At 34.5% G+C, this 21,833-nt stretch overlaps 2 protein-coding genes across 2 annotated transcripts in view; one reads left to right on the top strand and one right to left on the bottom strand.

Annotated features, from left to right (window-relative positions):
- Nucleotides 1-7,462: 7,462 nt before the first annotated feature.
- Nucleotides 7,463-9,550, top strand: LOC143914933 (peritrophin-1-like). The gene is made up of 3 exons (XM_077435342.1): nt 7,463-7,575; nt 7,675-7,898; nt 7,995-9,550. Exons 1-3 carry the CDS (start codon nt 7,569-7,571, stop codon nt 8,052-8,054), a joined length of 291 nt encoding a protein of 96 aa, XP_077291468.1. The 5' UTR covers nt 7,463-7,568; the 3' UTR covers nt 8,055-9,550.
- Nucleotides 8,724-21,833, bottom strand: part of LOC143914929 (uncharacterized) — a 218,411-nt gene continuing 205,301 nt past the window's right edge. The window contains exons 14-23 of the mRNA XM_077435339.1: nt 15,970-16,086; nt 15,738-15,895; nt 15,478-15,662; nt 14,444-14,824; nt 14,071-14,362; nt 12,304-13,997; nt 12,100-12,192; nt 10,799-10,992; nt 10,560-10,718; nt 8,724-10,429 (exon numbers count right to left, since the gene is read on the bottom strand). Of these exons, the coding sequence (XP_077291465.1) occupies nt 10,343-10,429; nt 10,560-10,718; nt 10,799-10,992; nt 12,100-12,192; nt 12,304-13,997; nt 14,071-14,362; nt 14,444-14,824; nt 15,478-15,662; nt 15,738-15,895; nt 15,970-16,086 (3,360 nt within the window). The 3' untranslated portion in view covers nt 8,724-10,342. The remainder of the gene's footprint in view (nt 10,430-10,559; nt 10,719-10,798; nt 10,993-12,099; nt 12,193-12,303; nt 13,998-14,070; nt 14,363-14,443; nt 14,825-15,477; nt 15,663-15,737; nt 15,896-15,969; nt 16,087-21,833) is intronic.

The raw sequence follows: 21,833 nt of genomic DNA, 5'->3' as shown, positions 1-21,833 counted from the left end.
ATAAACATTTTCCTCAATTGCGTCCAACACCAATTAGACCTAGGTACCATCACCACTTGCGACCTAAAATGGTCCTCTCATATTAATCATATTGTCAACAAAAGTTATTCATTTTTGTATGTTATAAATCGTGTATTCAATTTTCTAAATTTAACTATTTTATCAAAAATATATAAAATTTTCATCAGAACTAGACTAGAATACGCTTTTAACACATGGAATTCTCATTTTAAAAAGGATATTACTGGATATTATCATTTTTAAAAGGATATGTATTGAAAGGGTTCAAAGGAGGATTACAAAGATTCCTTCTGAACTCAAATCACTTTCTTATAACGAAAGATTGAAAATAATGAATCTCACTACATTGGAGATGAGAAGAACTAGAGGTGACTTAATCGAAGTCTATAAAATACTTAATAATCACTATAATTGTCATATGTCTAATCTTATTACATTCAACGTAAACACTCACCTCAGAGGTGAGTGTTTACGCTTAGACTCCAAAAAGAAAAATCTAATAAATTGATCAGAGATTCGTTCTTTACAGAGTGGTTTCAGTTTAGAATAGTCTTCCCAATGATATAGTAACCTCTGATAACGTTAATATTTTTAAGAATTAGCTTGATACTTTTTTTAAAAATTAAACATTTCTGTAATTCTTCTTTCCCATAATCGTATTTCTGGTTTTTTTTTTAATTTTTATTTTTGCTCTCTTATTTTTATTTTAATATTGTTTTTTTTTTTAATGTTGTAGGAATATAGCACGACTTGTGCTATTACATCAAAACCAGTGATTTCATCATCGATCCCGTACAAACATGCATAACTCAAGGGCAACGACCCCTTCGACCATTCCAAAAGAAAGAGTTCATCGCTCGATCGTAAAACGAACGAAACCCAACAGTGATGTTATCAGGTTACCACAATACATGTCTTAAAAAGACATTTACTCTTAGCACACGACCGCATTATTAAACGAACGACGTCCTGGCGCTGACCCCACAGCTATAAACCACCCGGGTCTACGTGACGAGACAGAATGTTAAATGACAGAAAACGCAAAGATCGAAAATCGAAAGATCTTAAGTCAAAAGATCAAAAAAAAAATGGTGCATGGTAAACGGTACATACTCACTTAATTTGCGCGAGCAGGATACAACAGGAACCAGAGGAACATGCTTTTCCTCCCGTATTCTGCGCGCGCACATTAATACGGGAGAAAAAGCCTGTTCCTTTTGTTCCTGTTGTATCCTGCTCGCGCAAATTAAGTGAGGATGTACCGTTTACCATGCACCATTTTTTTTTTATCTTTCGACTTCAGATCTTTCGATTTTCGATCTTTGCCTTCCGATATTTGCGTTTTCTGTCATTTAACATTCTGTCTCGTTACGGAGACCGAAACCACACGTATACCGAAGACACGTGCCTCGAAAACAGGTCAACACGTGTTCCCAAAACACGTTCCTGGAAACGAAGACAAAGCACGCGGCACGTTTCAAGCCAGAACGTATGTATATAAAGCGAAGCACCAGCTCCAAACGCCAAAGTGAACCTCTGGAGTTCAACCAGATCACTTCTCCGAAGCTCAACCTCTTCGTACATACAATAACCATTGTAACAATTGAGCAAAAATAAACGATCGTCTTGTAAACTCAACTGAGTTTCCATAGGTCGGGAAACGGTCGAAACCTTTAACCCGTCCTATAATGTATTTTAATTTTTCTCATTTTATTTGCATATATGTATAAGTTGTTAAAATATGTTTGATCAAACCCCTTGGGTCTATCGGCTTTGCCGCCTCCCCCAAGTATATTAAATAAATAAAAAAATATATAAGGACCACTTGAACACTTAATTTACAAACTCCATATTAAATCTAATCGGTACTAAGTATACACTAGTCATAAGCATTCATGTGATCATTATAAAAGCTACAGCATTCAGTCTATTTTGCAATTTTACTTAAGATCGTATCAATGACATACATACGTGCATATAAACATATGCATTATAAATATATACTTAGAATCAAACGACAAAATGAAAGGTAAATTAAATACAGTATTTCACTTATATTAACATGTACGATAAAAATAACTTAATATACATATGTACATATTTGTATATAGGTGTTTTCATTTTGCTAATATTCGCCACGATTGGTGTAATTCATACACAAGTGGCTCCTCCATAGTGTCCTCTATTTAATTCTAAGACAACGTGGTTCTTTTACCTAACGATGAAGATTGTACATCTTTCTACGTGATGAAAGCTCTTATCCCGTTTTGGAGGCATACTCTGCTGGTTTATGGTTCAACTACGTATTGTCAGTGAGTATTTTGATTATGTATATTGCAGTGAAATTGGTTTGCGATAACAAGAACCAGACTGATTCATTTGTTTTTCAGATATGTGATTATCCAGGCAATGTACTAACAGACTACTGTGTCCCACCTGCATCATCTTCAAGTTCAAGTTATCTTAAATATTGAAAAATTATAGATATCAAAAAAAATAATGTATATTATAAAATGTACCACTCCCTTAGAGTTTTATGTTTTCATGAAATAAAATATTGAAAATGTAATTAATTCAGCAATAATCTAGTTATAGCCAAATATCAAAGTAGTAATTATCGTCTAATATTGTTTGTGAGAAGATTTCTTCTTAAAAAGTACTTGACAGGTGAATAACAATAGTTGATTATAAATTTAAGTGCGGAAAACACTCATTTGTCACAATTTTATCAATTAAAGAATTAATCTCTGAGATAAGACATGTGATTAAGAAGTGATTTAATTTAATTCAGTTTTTCATCATAAATTTAATAGCATTATGTATCCTTGTTTCCACTATTGAGATACATACGATTACGATATTAGTGAATGTGAGGCATCTTTTATATTATATGCATAGCAATAATTAACAAGAAGGGTCCTTAATAAAACACTGACCAATAGTATGAACTTCTAATGTGCCCTCATATATTTTTAATTGATAATATTATAATTATTCCACGCATGCATATTTCAAAGACTCTCTTCTTCTTCGAAATATTATATGTACATATATGCTTAGCTTCTAAAGTCATGACAAAGATGAATTTGATAGATTAACATGCAAAGTATCTTACATATGTATAATTGTTTAATTTGTCATTTTTGACTGGAGGGAACAATGATTAACCTTCACCACTTCATCAAATTTAACTAGTTTACATTCAGAGTTTGTTTTATAATAATAATCAATAGAATTTGATGTTAAATCTATGTATGTATAATGAAGTATTGGTTCAAGTTCTAAAATTTGGTGAAATACTAAATTGCAATTCACACAAGTAGGCATCGCAGAATTCATAGAATTGTAAGCATCGTAGTGATGCAGTATCTTTTATTTATTTATTTAGGTAAAAACAGTGATATACAATTATTTAATAGAACATATATCAACAAACAGACCTAAATTACCATAAATTTTAACAATCTTATGAATAAATGGCAGTCGAAATTAAACAATATACTCAATAACTATGAAATAATACAATATATGTACTTAATAACTTTGAAATAATAACAATATACTTGAAACTAATGCAACAACAAATCTATACTATAAACTATGAAACGAATGCAACAACAAATCACCTAATCTTTTCCTGAAAACAAATGTATCGGAAAATATAACAAGGTCATTCAAAACTTTATTAAAATGTAAACAGGAACGTCTGAAAAAGGTATTTTTCGCGTAGTTCGTATGAAAAGAAGGGATATCGAATAGATATAGGGGATATATATATATATATATATATATATATATATATATATATATATATATATATATATATATATATATATGTAGCCTGAAAAAGTGCAAACAGGATCTTTTCTTAGGCAAAAACCAAATGATCGCAATCAGATCAGAGAGCGGAGTAATAATTAGGAATAGAGAAGAAATCATAGACAGAGTTTACACGTTCTATGCAAAACTATACGAGAACGACAACGGCCAATTCCCCGCTCTGGAATCGACACACGGCCAAAGGGTTCCTGCAGTATTGCCTAGCGAAGTAGAGGCCGCGCTAAAAACTGCAAAGAACGGTAAAACCCCAGGGGAATATAATATTCCCATTGACTTACTAAAATGTGGCGGCCCCCCCCTAATTAATATCTTAGCTAGGCTTTTCAGCAAATGCATCCAGAACCAAGCTATACCAGAAGGATGGAATAACGCAACTATCATTTTAATACACAAAAAATGCGACAAAAGCGATATCAAGAACTACCGACCCATTAGTCTACTTTCAGCGGTCTACAAGCTCTTCACGAAGGTTATTACAGAAAGGCTGAAGAATATCCTCGACGAGAACCAACCTATAGAGCAGGCAGGGTTTAGGGCAAATTTCAGCACAATGGACCACCTCCAAGTAGTTGGCGAACTAATCGAGCGCGCCAACGAATATCAACGGCCATTGTGCCTAGGTTTCGTCGATTATGAGAAAGCCTTCGATACAGTTAGTCATAATGCAGTACTTAACGCTCTAAAAACACAGGGAGTGCCGGAACCCTATGTGGGACTGTTAGCTGCAATATATAAGAATGCCACAGCTTCGGTTAAAATTTTTTCAGGTACAGATAGATTTAGCATAGGAAAAGGAGTAAGACAAGGAGATACAATCTCGCCCAAGTTATTCAATGCGGTGCTTGAGGGAGTTTTCAGGAAATTGGATTGGGATACAGCCGGAGTAAGCATCAATGGTCGCTTTTTGAGTCACCTTCGGTTCGCAGACGATATAGTTTTAGTAGCTCGTGATTCAGCTGACCTACTTATCAGACTAACACAGCTGGACAGGGAAAGTAGAAAAGTAGGATTAAAAATTAACGTAGATAAGACTAAACTAATGTTCAATAGTTATTGCATGCCTGATAGCATCCCCTTAGATGATAAACCAGTAGAAGTAGTAAATAATTATTTATATTTAGGTCAAATAATTGACATGTCTGGTAGTAAAAATGAAGAGATAAAGAGACGTATGAAATTAGGGTGGAGTGCATTTGGACGGATGAATGCTGTTTTTAAATCAAAAATGCCACTCTGCCTGAAGAAAAGGATCTTTGATCAATGCGTTTTGCCAGTGATGACGTATGGATGTGAAACTTGGACACTGAACGCCAAGATGCAAAATAAAATCCAATGCACTCAAAGAAGTATGGAACGCTGTATGCTTGGCATAACGAGGAAAGACAGGAAGCGGAACACGTGGGTGAGAAATATGACAAGGATAGTGGACATAGTGGATAGAGTGAAGAGATTGAAATGGCAATGGGCGGGTCACGTAGCTAGGAGGATGGACGAAAGGTGGACAAAAGAAGTGCTTGAATGGTACCCGAGAGAAGGCAAAAGAGTAAAAGGAAGACCGCAAGGAAGATGGGTGAACGAAATTAGGAAAATGTGCGGAATGAGATGGATGAGTGTTGCGCAAAACAGAGACGAGTGGAAGCGTGTTGGAGAGGCCTTCATCCAGCAGTGGATGGCGAATGGCTGTAAATGATGATGATATATATATATATATATATATATATATATATATATATATATATATATATATATATATATATATATATATATATATATATATATATATACATATATGTATATATATACATATGTACATATGTATGTGTATATGTGTATGCCTCAAATTACAATAATATACTACATAAATAATGATATTTTATAGGTGTGTTCGTTTTGGTAATCATCGCCTTGCTTGGTGTGATCATCACAGCCAATGTTCCAAAATGTCCTCCATTCAATCCCGATGGTGATGTGGTTCTTTTACCAAACGTTGACAATTGTTCAGAATTTTATCTCTGCGATGAAGAAGATAGACCAATTTTAGACCATTGCGGGGGTGGCTTGTGGTTCAACCCTGAAAATGGTGTAAGTATTTTTTTTGAAATCACTAATTTGTTGCTCCAAAAATATAATTTACTAAGATATGTTTTAAATATCAGGTATGCGACTATCCTGAAAACCTTAAGCCAGGAGTTTGCACACCACCAAATTCACAATCAACAACTCCAAGAGAAACTACAGTAGATCTAGTGGTTAGCATATAATGCTTTGAACGAGTGGTCACGGGTTCAAATCTCAGTAGTTTCTGCTGGCCAGACGTTGGATTCGTGACTCCAGGTCGATCGTTTCCTAACAGAGTTTGCAAATTTATCTGATTTTCATTGAAACGGTTCCAACAAATTGACAACCTCACCCATTTTCTTGCAAAATCTCGAGTTTTCATCAATCTTGAATTACGTTGAATTGTATAAAATGCTGCAAATTTACAAATTTGACATATGGTTGTTAATTGATATGCATTTACTGAATTTCAACGAATTGTTTAAAATGCTGCAAATTTACAAATTTTACCGTAGACGTTTCTGTGGATATTAATTGATGTGTATTTATGAACTTTATATTATAAGGCGAGTTAAAGGTTTGGACCGTTTCCCGGCCTATGGAAATTCAGTTGAATTTTGAAGAGGATCTTTATTACTCGATTAATACAGGTGTATTTGTATGTACAGCGAAGTAAGTAGGGGATTCGCTGGAACGAGCCAGGTCGAGTTCCCGGAGCTCACTGGCATCTGGGGACGATGCGCTGGTTTATAAAGGTGTTGCTTGAGCAACGTGTAGCTGGGCTGGTGAAATCACGTTCTGGAAGATTCCAACGGGATCGAGGTCTTTCTTTGTGTTCTATGTTTGATGCGTAGTTGCGTAGCTCCTTGGGATTTCCCGTATACTCGTGATAGGACGCGATGATGTCATTTGTACAAGTTAAGTTCGATGAAGGAAATATCATCGACCTAGTTTCGTATGGTACAAGTCGTGCTATAATATTAATAATATTTGTATCAAATGTCAATGTTTCTGGCCAGGAAGGCGCATAGGGGTTACTTGTTAAGCCTTCCTGGTATAAATAAAAAAAATAAAAAAGTCGGCATCGGAGAAGCTCATAGAACTGTAAGCATCGAAATGGTGCAGTATCTCATATCCAGGTTTTGGAATTGGGATTCATTTTCATTTCTACAAGCGATGTAATTATGCCATGTGATTTATTCGACAAATTCGTATTAAAGATCGTACTTAAAGTAAAAAAATATCTAATAAAATTAGTCAAATTAAATATAAATTAATTCTAAAAGCGTGATTAATATGTACAAGATGTAAACCAGTCAATCAAATTTGAAAACAAGATTCCACTTTTGTGTATATAATCAATTATGATAAAATCTTATTATTGCCTATTATCTAGCTAATTTGTAATACCCGTTTGATAGGCACAAAGGCACATTTTTCAGAAATCACTACAATCAATTTAATAATTGTATTTGACTTATCGGCACAGGCGATCGCTTCAAGCAATCAACCAATCAAGATAACAGTTTTTATAATGAATCGAGAGATCTTTCTCGCGAATAATCCATTGATAACGATTTGTTATAAAATCAGACACGACAATGGTGATCGCAGTCACATAGGTGTATTTAAAAATTGACGCTTCAAAAATGAAAGGTACGTAATTTATTTATAACCGACTATATATTTCAAATACACGGTGAAAATATGTATGTTGATGTATTAAATTTTCACTGTCGGCGTGGACTTTTACAGGTTTAGCTGTATTTTTGCTCGTCGCATCGCTTGGAGCAGTACTTGCTGCCTCGCTAAATGAGGGAAACAAGGCACTCCCAGTTTGTCCTCCATATGATCCTGAAGGTTTCGTTGTGATTTTCCCCAATACCGATGACTGCACTACCTTCTACATCTGCGACGATCAAGATAGACCAATTCTGAAGAAATGCCAACTCGGATTGTGGTTCAATCCTGCAGAGAGTGTGAGTTATTGTATTTTATACTTAAATTTTTGATCATGGTTGATATAACCCAGGCAGGTTTTAAATTATAATTACTATATTTTAATGTACTTTCAGGTCTGTGATTTTCCGGAGAACGTTGAAGTAGGAGTTTGCAAACCACCATCATCGCATTAAACAATGAAAACAAACTATAGTTTGAAATATCAAACTGAGTACTATTTATTATAGTAAAATCTGCTTATATTATGACTGATATTATTTTAAATTATTAAAAAATTTACACAAATCAACCGAGATTTTTAGTTATTTTGTTTAAAACTTTAAGAGCACTTGATTTCCATATTTAATTTTAATTCATCTTAAAATTTAAAATACATATGTATTAATTTATACATATTAATATGAGTAATAATAAATGTCGATGAAACCGACCAAATTACTTTTTTTTCTCCATATTCTACGTACCTGAAAATTCAATAAATATTATTGGAACAAATTATTAGGGAACAAATGGAAACGAACAAGTGAAAACTTTAGAAAATTATTTATTCATGTATGTTGTTATTACGTTATTGTAGGAACGAATCAACAATCATTAAAAACGCAAATAAAATCAATAATAATAAAAAAAAAATCAGTCACAATTATTAATTACAAGCACAACTATCGTTAATCTCCCGTTGGAAAAAATAATAATCACGTTTTTTTAAACAATTTGATATTTATACACAAATACAATTGATATACAATAGTCATGTTAAATGTTACGATTACAGTTGTTAAAAAATTATAAAAACAATGGTTTTTTTTTTGTTTATTTTTCATATTCATTTTTGTTTTTTTAAATATCTAGTATACAATTTTTACACATGTAAAATATATATACACATAAAAGCCTTATTCATGTAAGTTAACGGTATCGATGAACACAGGTATACCGGATTTAATCGAAATCAAAACGAGGAGGAAAAAAATCATCGGCGAATTTTGTGCTTCGAAAAGTACGAATAAAAATAATTTTGAATATCGAATGATATGTATAAATTTACCATGAAATGTATTCATGAAACTGACGATAATCAAAAAATAATAATATTGTTAAGTTTAGCTTTTTTTATTTTTTTTGTGAAGCGTTCTTAAGCACATTTTAAATACAAACGACGACGGTTAACTTGGCAGTGTAAATAAAGCGCGATTATAATATGTATTAAAAATTCGCAGTATTATATTACATATATTTAAATCAAAATCAGACTTTGTGTTAATTTTTTTTTTTTAATTTTCACCTTCAAATTCAACTAGGTATAAAATTGAAATAAGCAATTGTTATTATTTTTATCAGCAAATAAATTTAGTTAAAAAAACGCGTTCGTTAACATTTTTTTTTCATCGTATAAATTGTGCATTGCTAAAATGACCCTGCTCGTTAAAGTACATAATTAATTTAATACCGCTTAAGGCAAATCTATCTTTTGTGTGATCATTTTCGATTCATTTATAATACACACACACACTAAATAATGCACAGCTCCCATTTTATGTTTTCATTTCATTTTCAAAATTAACTATACATTTAAATTAATAATTCAATATCCTTATTAGCTATGACTGCGTTTAAAAAGGATTATACTTTGAAGATTGTTTTTAATAAAGAAAAAAATGCATATTACATATTTAAATATAATTTATACATAATCAATGAAAATAATACACAATATAAGACATAAATTTTGCGAGAATAACCAATGTGATATAATAATAAAGCATTTTCAATAATAATTTACAAATAAATATACACATGGGGAAAAATCTCGAATAAATATTTACAGCAATCTTAAGATTTTGAATAAATGAAAATTTAGACGAGTTGCCTATTTGGTAATAAATCAAAAAATTTGACGGCGAGTTCAGCCAATCATAATAATATTTAAATGTATTTCTATGAATTGTTCAAAATAATAAAATTAAGCACCACGTCTAAATGAAATCATACAAAATTTACAAATGCCTAGTGAAATTTAGGTAAAATATTTAAAATTAGTGAGATTGTCGAAAGGTAACGATAACGTTGATTTCCTTCTAAGAAAAAATAATAAATTAAACATTACATCAAAATTTCATGTCTCCAAGGTATAAAAGAATTCAGTGATTTATCAATAAAATAATACATGAACGTACATATATATTTGGATAAATACACAAAACAAACAAACAATACATATAGTAATGTGTCATTGAATGCAACACGACGACTTGGTCGAACTCTGTGATAGTTCCTGAGCGTCGGAGAGCATTGACGGATCGGCGCAGTTCCCGTAAACGGCGATATGCTCCCGGAAGTTGATTATCAACTTCATGGTAGCGTTGACGAGACACTGACTTCCGATCTTCGTTGTCGTGCATCCGCTGTTGATTTGTGCGTAACGGTAGGGGCTGACGCTCTTCATCGACGAGTAGTCGGGTCAGAACAGGCCCAAGTCTTTTTTCATGTTTGCCTGCTTCCACGACGGCAATTCGTAAAACGCCTCCTTCTTCATGCCAAACGTTTCCTGTAATTCAATATAAATTAATCAATATATTCACGATGCGAAATTATCATACATATATAGGAAACCCTGTAGATAGATGTTTCAATAAATGAATGTACTGACTGTAAATAGCCGTCATTCAGTTACTTACATCAAACTGTTGCGCAGATAGATATCGTTCTATGTTGGCAGGATCTACGGCGTCTGGAAGTGGACGCTGTCGTAGAACGGCCAACGGGAAGCTAGTTCTGGATAGTCTGCATAGTTCTTCGGACACGCTGCATATACCTTCGCCGACTTTATGTCCGTACTTGAATAATTAAAAAAAATCGATGTTATATGATTTGTATACGTCGACGAGACATATTGAAGAGTGTTTTGAAAACTTACGGCGATATTAATTTCAGCAATGTCATCTCTATCTTGCCACATGTCAAATAAGTTTGTGAATTGTAAGGGTTCGAGACCGGCAACAGTGAGGTAGGTTCGCTGCTCCTTCGAATCGGGATGTGTTAATGTCCAATAACGTAATACTGTTTCCATGGCTGCACGTCGACATCCTTGCCAACGTATATTGCCAATACCTAAGAATAAAAACAAATTATTTTAAAGAAAATCAAAGTAATTACATTAAGTTTGCCTTCATAGTGCCTTATATGTACTATGTACATATATGAAAACAAAGAAGCCGTTGTGACATTTGAAATTATAGCTTTAGCCACTTAATCGCCATTAACCAGCAGAATAGACTAGAAATATGGTACAGAGTAAAAAAACCCAGCAAAATAGACTAGTTGTTAGCATATAATGCTTTGAACAGAGCGGTCACCGGTTCATATCCCACTGGTTTCTGTTGGTCAGACCTTGGATTTGTGACTCCAGGTCGATCGTTTCCTATCAGAGTTTGCCAATTTATCTGATTTTTCATTGAAACGGTTCCAACAAATTGGCAACCCTATCCATTTTCTCGCAATGGATAGGGTTGAATTTCGCTGAATTGTATAAAATGCTGCAATTTACAAATTTTACCATAAATGTCTATGTGGATGTTAATTTATATTTATTTACTAAACTTCAATGAATCATTTAAAATGCTGCAAATTTACAAATTTGACCATAGATATATCTCTGTGGATATTAATTGATATGTATTTATGTGTATCAAATGTACAATGTTTCTGGCCAGGAAGACGGAATGGTTTTCCTGTTATAAATTAAAGATAAAAAAATAAAATAAATAAGCGCACCGGTGCGCGCTCCTTCGTATTTAAGGCTATGCCTCGAAATTAATTTTGGTTTCTTCACAGCGACATCTAAAAATATCCTGTGATACTAAAGAAATTTGAAAAAGTCCATATTTTTGGTTAGTTTGTGATATATTCAAGAGCTAGTGTCAAGGGTTGCCACTAAACACATATAATAAAATAATGGATTAATATGTACTCGATTAATATCGACTAAACAAATACACATTTTTTACTGATCTATTGTGTGGTAGCCGTAGTGAAAAAAAAAAAGTGTTTTTATTTTTTTTGTTGGATCGATTGCGGTTCACTAATTATGTAAGTTAAAAATATTAAAATAACTTAATTATTAGTAAAAGTACGTTTTTTTTTAATTGAAAATAAGTGGCGATTAAGTGGTTAATATGAATGTGTCATAATTTATAAAATATGTATATATGTAAATACCTGCTCCAGCTTCGATGAGTTCATTTTCTTCATGCTGCGGCAACCAACCTTGCCAGAGCCACAACGAATCCCCAGTATCGATCATAAACAAACCTAAAAAAATCAACAATATGAATTTTAAACAAATCCACAACTATATATGTACATATATCAACAACAACACTGTATAATCAAATCAACATAATAAATAAAATGATACTTTACCTGGTTGGGATGCCAAATATAGTTCCTGCTGTGAAAACGGATACGGCGTCACCAATGCCTCGTGCCTCAACGGTGATAGTATTTCATTGGCGGCAAACTGGCCAGAGAGATCGGTGAAATGGAACAGACGAGGAGTGGCAGTCGCCGTTTCTTCAGCATTCTTATTGGTGTCTTTTTCGATCAAAGAATGATACAACTGCCTGTTGGCACCTCCGAGCACTTCTATCACAGATTTAGGTTCGTCTCCCTCGTTGATCTCGGCAACTTTGACGTTGACCACGTCCGAGTGGAACACGTCGGGATGTTTCTTGGCGGCCATGTAATTCGCAGCCTCTAAAGCTATGGCTTTGGTGTGTTTGAGACTCTTCGCTCCGTGCCATACGAACACTTGGCCCTTCTCCGTATCAACGAGCAGCATTGAAGCTCGGCTTCTCAACTGTCGCATCGAGCACGACACTTGAATAAGATGAGATTCATTCACGACGTTTCCTCTGGACATGTACAATCTAAACCGGCTCTTTTCACCTGACCTCTTTCCTTGATGGATGACGAAGGATCCTTTAAAGAGGTTCAAAAACGCCGGTTGTTCGAAACCTTGGGTTACGCGAACCTGAGGTCCTTTCTCTTGGTCTAATTCTACTGTGAGTAGGGCCGCAGCTCCTTTTTCATTGGCAGAAGCATCCTTTCCTTGCCAGCAGAAGTAAGCACAGCGATCTCTTCCAGTCAAATTGTGCTTCGATGGATTACCGTTGAGCTCCCGACCGGTAACATTCAATTGGTATTCCCAGCGTAGAATATAACTATCGCCCGAATAGAACTCTCCCAATTCTTCATCGGGAATTTTGACATAATCATACTCTTGTATCATCCATTTAGTTACCGATTTAGTCTTAACTTCGAAATGTCTCATGGTTTCTGTGTCGTAATGATTTGTGCCGCGACCGACGTGCGAGCCCTCCAATTCGAGATTAGGATCCTCATACTCCTTATTGAACATCTCTTCAACGTCGCAAGGCTTAATTTCGGTAGCGCCACCCTTCATACTATCCTCCTCTTCTTTGACCTTAATTACCCGCGAAAAATCGGGCCAATCCAAGAATTTGTCTTTAAACAAGATAGTTTCCATATGTTGAGTCACTTTGGTGATAATCGCCCATTCAGGTCGCTGACTGTCCTTCTTGGCGACTTCTTTCACTTCGGGTCTCGCGCCGAGCACTTGAGAAACATTCAAAGGACATATAATGCAATCTTTATAGTCGTAGCCCTCATCCCACATTTCCTGAGCCACTTGGAAAGCCATGCGCCTCTTTTCAAGTATGGTATTCTTACCGTTCCAAACGTACATCTCAGAACCGAAATCGAAAACTAAAATTTTCGACGGATCGAGCATCGCAATCTTTGGTATCTGACCCCAGTACTCTTCGATCGGTACGAGCTCATCGTCGATTACATCGTAGCACATGTTCGTCGGGATGATTCCTGATTCGAATATTTCATCCTCGTCCGAGTTTCCGGTGGCTGTTGGTGTATAATCATCAACGTTCTCTTGTAGACCTAACAAATTCCAGAATTGCTTCCAGTGCTTTGCCGATCTATGCTTGTGCTGCTCGTCTAAAGTTATCACCGATGTTGAATTTGCACACCCTAAATCTTTGGTCGTGTGGATATGAATGGCTATATCAGCACTTCTGGATCTAAAAAGGAAATTTGTTCAATTAATTATCAAATAAATATAATTATTAATTAAATATTATGTCAATTACATACCTTTCGATTACATTTGCATAATATCCCGCATAGTGGAAGACTTGATCAGGTGTGACTAGAACGAAACAATCTCCACTATTCACGCTGCTGAAATGAGGTTCGACCAATCGAGCCTGAACACGCCGACGTCCTTTAATGTGGATCAACATTGGAGGCTTCGAAGGCAGTCCGGAATGAGTGGTGGAAGTCGGAGGCGACGAAGGAATGATTTTCTTTAATTGCACTGCAGAGAAATCTTCACGAGTGGCGAGTCCAGCTAGAACTTCAACGGCCATCGGAGAATTCATAATCACTAAAATCATATACATAACAATTAAAACATTTGAATTTTTAAGCGTTCAATATTTCATACGCGGCTTGTTAATATTATTACATTTGTCTCTCTTGAGCCGAGCGGCTTCTTTATCCGCTAATCCTGTAGAAGGAGGCTCTGTGTATTCTTGTCGCAGATCAGTTCTCGCGGCTAAGGCACGTAAGGGATTTTTAGAACCGCCAGCTTTGCGCACGGCTCGGACCCGATTCGCCGCGGCTCCGCCGAGGAAGTGTCTTGAGCCAGTGTCGATGACGTCCAAGTCTATATTATCGTCCAGTTGTGATGCGTCGTTGTTGTTGTTGTTGAAAGGTATGTGGGAAGATGACGAGGATGTGAAGACTGTTTGGGAAGCGCTGGTGAAGAACGAAGTGAACGTTTCATCATCAGCACGGGGAACCAGAACAGACGCGCCAACGTTTTTCGATGTGTTGTTGACTGGAGCTGAAACCAGTATACAAAAAAATCAGTATTTGACAAATTATAACCAGATTTTGGATTAAGGCTGATGTACTATATGTATATTTGTCTGAATTGTAATTGTCAGCAACACTATCATGACCTAAATTCACTATTATATAATACTACATGATTATTTAGAAAAATATTATTATTTGTATTGTATGACCTGTATATGAATGTACTTATACAACATATCAAAAATGTTTCAATATTCCGTTAGTCACAGACATTACTAACAAACTAACCAGTAGATTCTATGACAGAATCACTAATAACTATACGAACACACTTGTGAAGAGAGATCAGTAGCTATTAAAATAGATATAAGATGTGTTGTGAACATAATTTAGTAATAATAAAAATCATTTAAAAGTCAAAATCAAAAATGCTTCAAGCAAAGTATACTTCTAGTAATTTATATGCCAATACTTCAAAACAAAATTTTTAGTTTATTATTATTGAGATGGCAAATGTCAAAAAGTAAAGGTCAAAGATTGGATTGGAATATCAAAATGTTATAATTATAAATGGGAACATATCACTTAACTATTTCAAAAATATAATCTATATTTTTTATATAAAAATCAATCTAGAAATATAAAATAAGTAAAAAAGGATAAAATTGTAACACTTACCGTCTTGCGATTTAGACATAGTTTCGGGAACGGTGACATTTTCAGAGATATCGTCAACTCCGGAAACTGAGATACTCCTTCGGAATTCACCGATTCCACCCTTCAACGGAGATGCCGGTTGAGAGACTGCAGCCGAGGAAGCAGACTTCAATGGACCAGTGCCGTTAGTTTCAGCACGGCGAGACCTACCCAAAACATTCCATCAATCAACACAAAACCCAATATAAACCACATAAATACAAATGAAAAAGATAACTCACTTGAAAACTGCAGCCACGGGTGTCTTTTTTCCAGGAGTTTGGTTGTCGATCGACGATAGTAAAGGTGCAGCTATCGGAGTCGGCGGCTTGTCCCGTTCCAGACGCCCAGCCACCGAGAACGAGGTGGCATCGTTCGGGCCGACTCGCTTTTTCCATCCCTAGAATAAATAATATGATTACAATACGTATGTTAAATTAGAATAGAATAATAATTTTGCAGGTATGCACATACTTGAGCTGAAGTTTCCAATTTGTTACGTCTGTCCGATATGAGGATATCGGTGGATAGCTCGGATGGGTCGATCTGAGCAGCTCTGCGCTTTTCGTCGAGTTGCTGCGTTAGCGAATCCTGAAAATAAGAAATTAATAATGCATAAGATTTTCCGTTTCTAAATAAACAAACAAAGACATTTTCGCCTTGACCGTCACAGTCTGAGTTAACGACAGAATAAAGAACGTTTGGATTCAACTGTTCGTCATGGGTTTTTCCATTGAAATCTATAAAGACTTTTGGACGCTAGTGTATGCTGAATCATAGCAGAATCTTTACATATTTATGTTTGTATTCATGTTTTTACCGAGTGACAAAAATTACATTTTTCACAGTCTTTAGAAAATATCGAGGATGTCTATAGTTTTACCACAACACATCATATTGTAAGTATTTTTACTTGAGACCATTGTTGCATTCAATAAATAATTTATATCTGATTATATTTACAGTTATATTTGACGTTAAAACTTGTTTTTAGGGAAAGGAGTAAGTCTAGACCAGATGTGAAAATTATATGTAGTAAAAATTCGACAGCTTCCACTTGGCCTCTGATATTTCAATGAGAATAAAAATATGTTTTTATTACTTTTAAATATTATTACGATTTTGATCCAAAATAATCCGTAAAAACGGACGCGGTTTTTATATATATTATTTGTGGGTATGTGGGGGACGCGTCGACCAATATGGAGATTAAAAAAAAACAAATTTTAGAATGCCAGGAGTATACGTTATGCAGAGTCGTGCTCCTGATACTGAGCGAGTTGGAACGGGTGGCGTCTGCGTCAGATGCACGAAGAAACACACACACTCATTCATCATTTCGACATTAATACGCGCGCGCGCCTATAAATTACCTTGCACTATATTTTTATATATAAAATATAACTTTATTTTAATTCGTGTATCAATTCCTTTCTAAAACCACCTGTAGAAATTAACGGGTCAACACAAGTACAAAATAAAAGTTAACGCTTCTATCGCGCGGGACCTTCCACATATTTTGTTTTTGAAGTGTAAACTTTATAAAGACGACGAATTCATTTATAATGTTCCTCACGACATGTATACATATATGTATAACATAGTAAGCGCTTATAGTTATTAATCCACAAGAATAGTCGAAATATGATTTTTCTTAGTGAAATTTTATTTAATTCTCATATAAAGACAATTTAATATATTATCCCTATTAATTCAATTCATATTCGTGTAGATACGAGTAAATACTAGTACGAGATTTTAGCTCGCAATTTTACCGATTTAAAATTCAGCACACTTCCAATTAACCCTTTTAAACGAAAACGAAAAATAGTGTGGCCAGAACACTATCCCAATAAACATGTTTCAATAGAAAATACTCAATATATGATAGTATTAACAGTGGGAAAAAATCCCAAATGAAAATACGTACTTTTGACTTTTGATTTGAACTGGACGACTACTTAGAGAGATTTGAAAGCTGAAAAGTACTACAAATGAAAGATAAAATACCCGACTATAGATTCCAATATTCATTTTGAACAGAAAATTGACAGATTTTGAGACATCAACAGAACAACACCAAGATATAGAAAAATCGCACGATTTAAAAAACACATATCTCCGAATCTCGAGCCAATCAACATTTTTTATTACCAGATTCGTGTTCACTGGACATACATCTATAAGAAAAGTCATATCTCGTCTCTGAACCAAAAAAAAAAATCGTCATTTGTCGAACAGTGTAATTACAATTTTAATTTTGATATTTTGTACATTGCTATCCCAACTAAGTATGCCTTCAATGGCTTAATGTGTACGGATCATAACACCGCCGAAATAATAAAAAGCAAGCCTTGATTCAAATTATTTCACCGGTTCTCAACCTTGTTGAGATTTTTTTTGAAATTCAATAAATTCCAAACAAGTCCAAGCACACGGTCACCATTTATTCCAATCCAAAAATTATCATTTTATTCATATACAATCCGAGGCAATTAACCAAATTTATATGCATACATCGTCCGAATTTGGCACATACACACACATCCGTTTTCTGCAAAATGATGTCGATAGTAAAAAAAAAAATGATATTTTGGGATTTTAATCGGGATAATATTCTGGAGACGGGCCAAGCACACATCGAGAAATTTGCGTCAACAAAAAAATTATAATAAAATATATCACTACCGCATATAAAAAAATTGGCACTCTGCGCCATTGAACTTGACCTACGGAAAGAGCCCAAAACCTTTACACATATGTACCTCAGAGAGCACGAGAATGTCATCGTCGAACGCTCCACTCCTATCGTACTCTACTTCAGTCTCGAACTCTTCATCGTACTCGCAAAAAGACACCTTCTTAGCCTTCTTCTTTTTGACAGAAGCTTCGTCTACTATCGGAACTGTCTCAGTGCTACTACACTCTTTGTCGACAGGAACCGAACGCGCAGACAGGAACTTGACCAGCAAGTAGCACACCACTAGCAAACCCAAAAGTATTTCGAACATGGCGAACACGACTTTAACACAACAGCATCGTATCTACATAGGATAAATGATATAAATGACCGGTCGTAAATGTAAATCGAGGCACTTCACTTCAATTGGAAACAAACCAGAGTCTCCGAACACTCTAAATAGACGTCCACCTGTTAGCGGCGTGAACGCAAATGGACACATGACTATATACGAACTGCGACCAGAATAATAAGAAAAAAAAAACACATGAGCACACTCATGGGTATAACGAAGACAATACGAGTCACGATGGGTGTATCGAAGTTGACCAAACCAGGAAGTGGCAGAATTGACGACAAGAATGCATAATATTATACCCGTACATATATGCACTTATAAATTTAAGTTCCGCATTGTATCTTCCACATATGCACATACATGTAGTATATGCATCTTCCATGGAAATAAATTTTGAATAACAGCGACAGAGGCGGGGACGGTAAATAGGCAGCACGTGTGCCAAGATTGGCACGTCACGAATTTACTTTAACGCTTGAGAAAACATTGGCAACGATTAAATATTGTCGACGAATTTTGTAAATACATTTTCAATAAGAACCCAATTACTTAAAACTATGCAAGTTGCACTCTGCAAGGTCGTTGCGTTCTGTTCTACTTCACATCAGATACAACTGACAGCCATAAAAACCCACTCAAAATGCTTTAAACCATTTTTATTAGCAAAAAACAAAAAAAAATTGGTCTATACGCATTATTTGATACAACAGAGATTTGACAGGTAGTCTCAAAGCGTCACTGTGGTTTTAATACAAATATAAGTATACATAAAACAATAATAAAAAAGTAAAGAATATATGAAGTAGTGAAAAACAAATTAATAATAAAGATAATTATATCGTGCAATGTAGGATGTGTTCGAACAATTCAACATGACTGGCATTGAAGAGATCCAAGGAATGTGCCAGTAAGTTGAGGAGTCCAACAGCTCTCGAGAGGGGGGAGTTCATGAGCACGTTTTTTTAGCCCTAATTGGCAACAATATATCACGCTATCGCAAAACCCTATGATTTTCCGGGGCATATATGCATCCAGCCGATTAATATAGTGGATTTCATCCACGAAAGCTTATATAACCCCATCCGAGATTCCAGATTCGGGGAGAAGATTTAATCGACCCTAGATTGAAACCCCTCTAGTAGCGAAGGTGGTTGACTAATTTGCAACTCAACAGGGATTCCACTCAGCAAATGATTCTATTATATGTAAATACATATGAATAATGGAATCTCTGTTGGGTTTTCGTCGAACGTTTGCCTCATAATCATGCTCATACTGAGAAAAATTTGAAATAATCATACTGAATATATGAACTTAGCTCATATCAAGATATACAAGACTCTGACATATGTATACAAACATCGCGAAATAAGCGCGTGTTTCAAAAATATTATACAAATGTAGACGAATTCTTAGTTTCGTTTTTTTTTTTTTTTTTTTTTTGATTGACTAAACTGTATGATCAATCAATCAAGACAGACTAAACAATTTCGCCTTATAATTGATCTGCATTATTATTTTGAAACGTTTGCATTTTGGCTTAACTCTTGTGCCCAATTCAACACTATAAATATTTATCGAATTCAACTTCGTATCAATTTATAAATATAATTATAAACGTTTACTATCAATTTATAAATATAACGTTGTCAATCGTGCAGAATTAAAGGTCAAAGGTTAATTTTATCATCCATAACTCAAACAAAAACGAAAGTAAAATTATACATACACATGTGTTTATATCGCACCGTCACATACATATAATATAATATGTACAAAAAACTGATATTGGAATGTTTTTATTATATAGAAGTCGAGTTTCACTTTAGAAATGACCAAAACGTGATAATCACAAATGTCTAATTATTCCAACAGACTACCGAAGAAAAAAAACGAAAGTGAAACAGATCTAAAGACATGCACTTTTCTCAAAAATTTTCATTACATTCAAAACTTGCAAAGCGTCGTCGAAAATTGACTCCAATTCTGTATTTATATCTGTTTATTAAATTACTAACGAATCCCTAAAAATAATTTATAATACAGCCATATAAACTAACTTGAAAAAACTGCATACCATAAATAATATTCCGTTTGTTACAGACATTACTAACAAACTAACCAATAGATTCTATGATAGAATCACTAATAAACATACTAAAACACTTGTGAAGAGTCCCGGTGATTACAACAAAATGTCTATACCCTTCGGGTATAACACAGATTACCTAAACACCACAATCTGCTTTAGATCATCGACTTTACAGAGTCTTTAATTAATATTATGTATTAGGTGTATTATGAGCATTTTATAAGAATTGTAAATAGGTTTTTGAGCTATTTTTCCTGTTATGCTCTGTACATTAACATTAGAATAATATAATACTATGATTACTAACAAAATTAAATTAAAATTGTAAAATAGAAAATGATCAGTAGATCAGTAGCTATTAAAACAGATAGAAGATGTATTGTGAACATAATTTACTATTAAGAAAAGCTTGAAACGAGCACGCTATACCAATACCTAATTTATACAGATCAAATTGAGTACTTAAGAAATGTTTAAATCAAACTGAAGAAAGGATTGATATTTGATAAGTGAATTACGTCAAATACATACGTACATAAATTTAATTAGTTTCATTGATAGTAAAATAAATGATTTACACGAGCTCACTAGATATGTATAATATGTACGTGTGTATACATATATATTGGGACAAAATTCACATTGTCATTTTAAATTGGAGTCAAAGTCGGAGTCGTGTTTTTTCCGACGACTCCCCAAGCCTCAGGTACAAACGTGCGATTACGAAATCGCGGTTGATAATAAAAAGCAATACGAGAAGTGGAAACCACATCCCACGGAATTTGCGTACATTTAGTATTATATATGTATGTATATGGGTGGAAGCTAAATAAACCCAAAAGTATCCTACAAATAAATATACGATCCGAATCAAGTTAGATACGTAGATAGAAATAAATGGAAATAAACTGACGAGGCGAAGTCTAAAGCGCGAGCCGCGTTCAAAAATAAATATTATGCGTTTCGCGTAAAATGAGACACTTTTTTAAGACATTTTACGAAACGACCGAGTCGAAACGGAGCACTAGAATATAAATATATATATATATTAATTTTGGAATGATTTTAGTGGCGAGTACGAAAGTGAAGTTGCTCGCGAGACCGATGCCGGTTGATGACTGACGACGACGCACAACTCGCGTTTGCTTGCTTTGCTTCTTCGCCATTTCTTTTTTTTTATTTGATGCTAAATACACTGAAGGCGCATC

Source organism: Arctopsyche grandis, chromosome 7 (assembly GCF_051622035.1).
Source record: "Arctopsyche grandis isolate Sample6627 chromosome 7, ASM5162203v2, whole genome shotgun sequence".
NCBI lineage: Eukaryota > Metazoa > Arthropoda > Insecta > Trichoptera > Hydropsychidae > Arctopsyche > Arctopsyche grandis.
Note: the sequence above shows the minus strand (reverse complement) of the source record. Positions and strands in the feature narration are given on the sequence as shown.

What these genes read in the sequence shown, in the direction of transcription:
- LOC143914933 (XM_077435342.1), top strand. An exon ending in GGTTCAATCCTGCAGAGAGT is followed by an intron (nt 7,899 to 7,994) that starts GTGAGTTATTGT and finishes ATGTACTTTCAG; the next exon opens with GTCTGTGATTTTCCGGAGAA.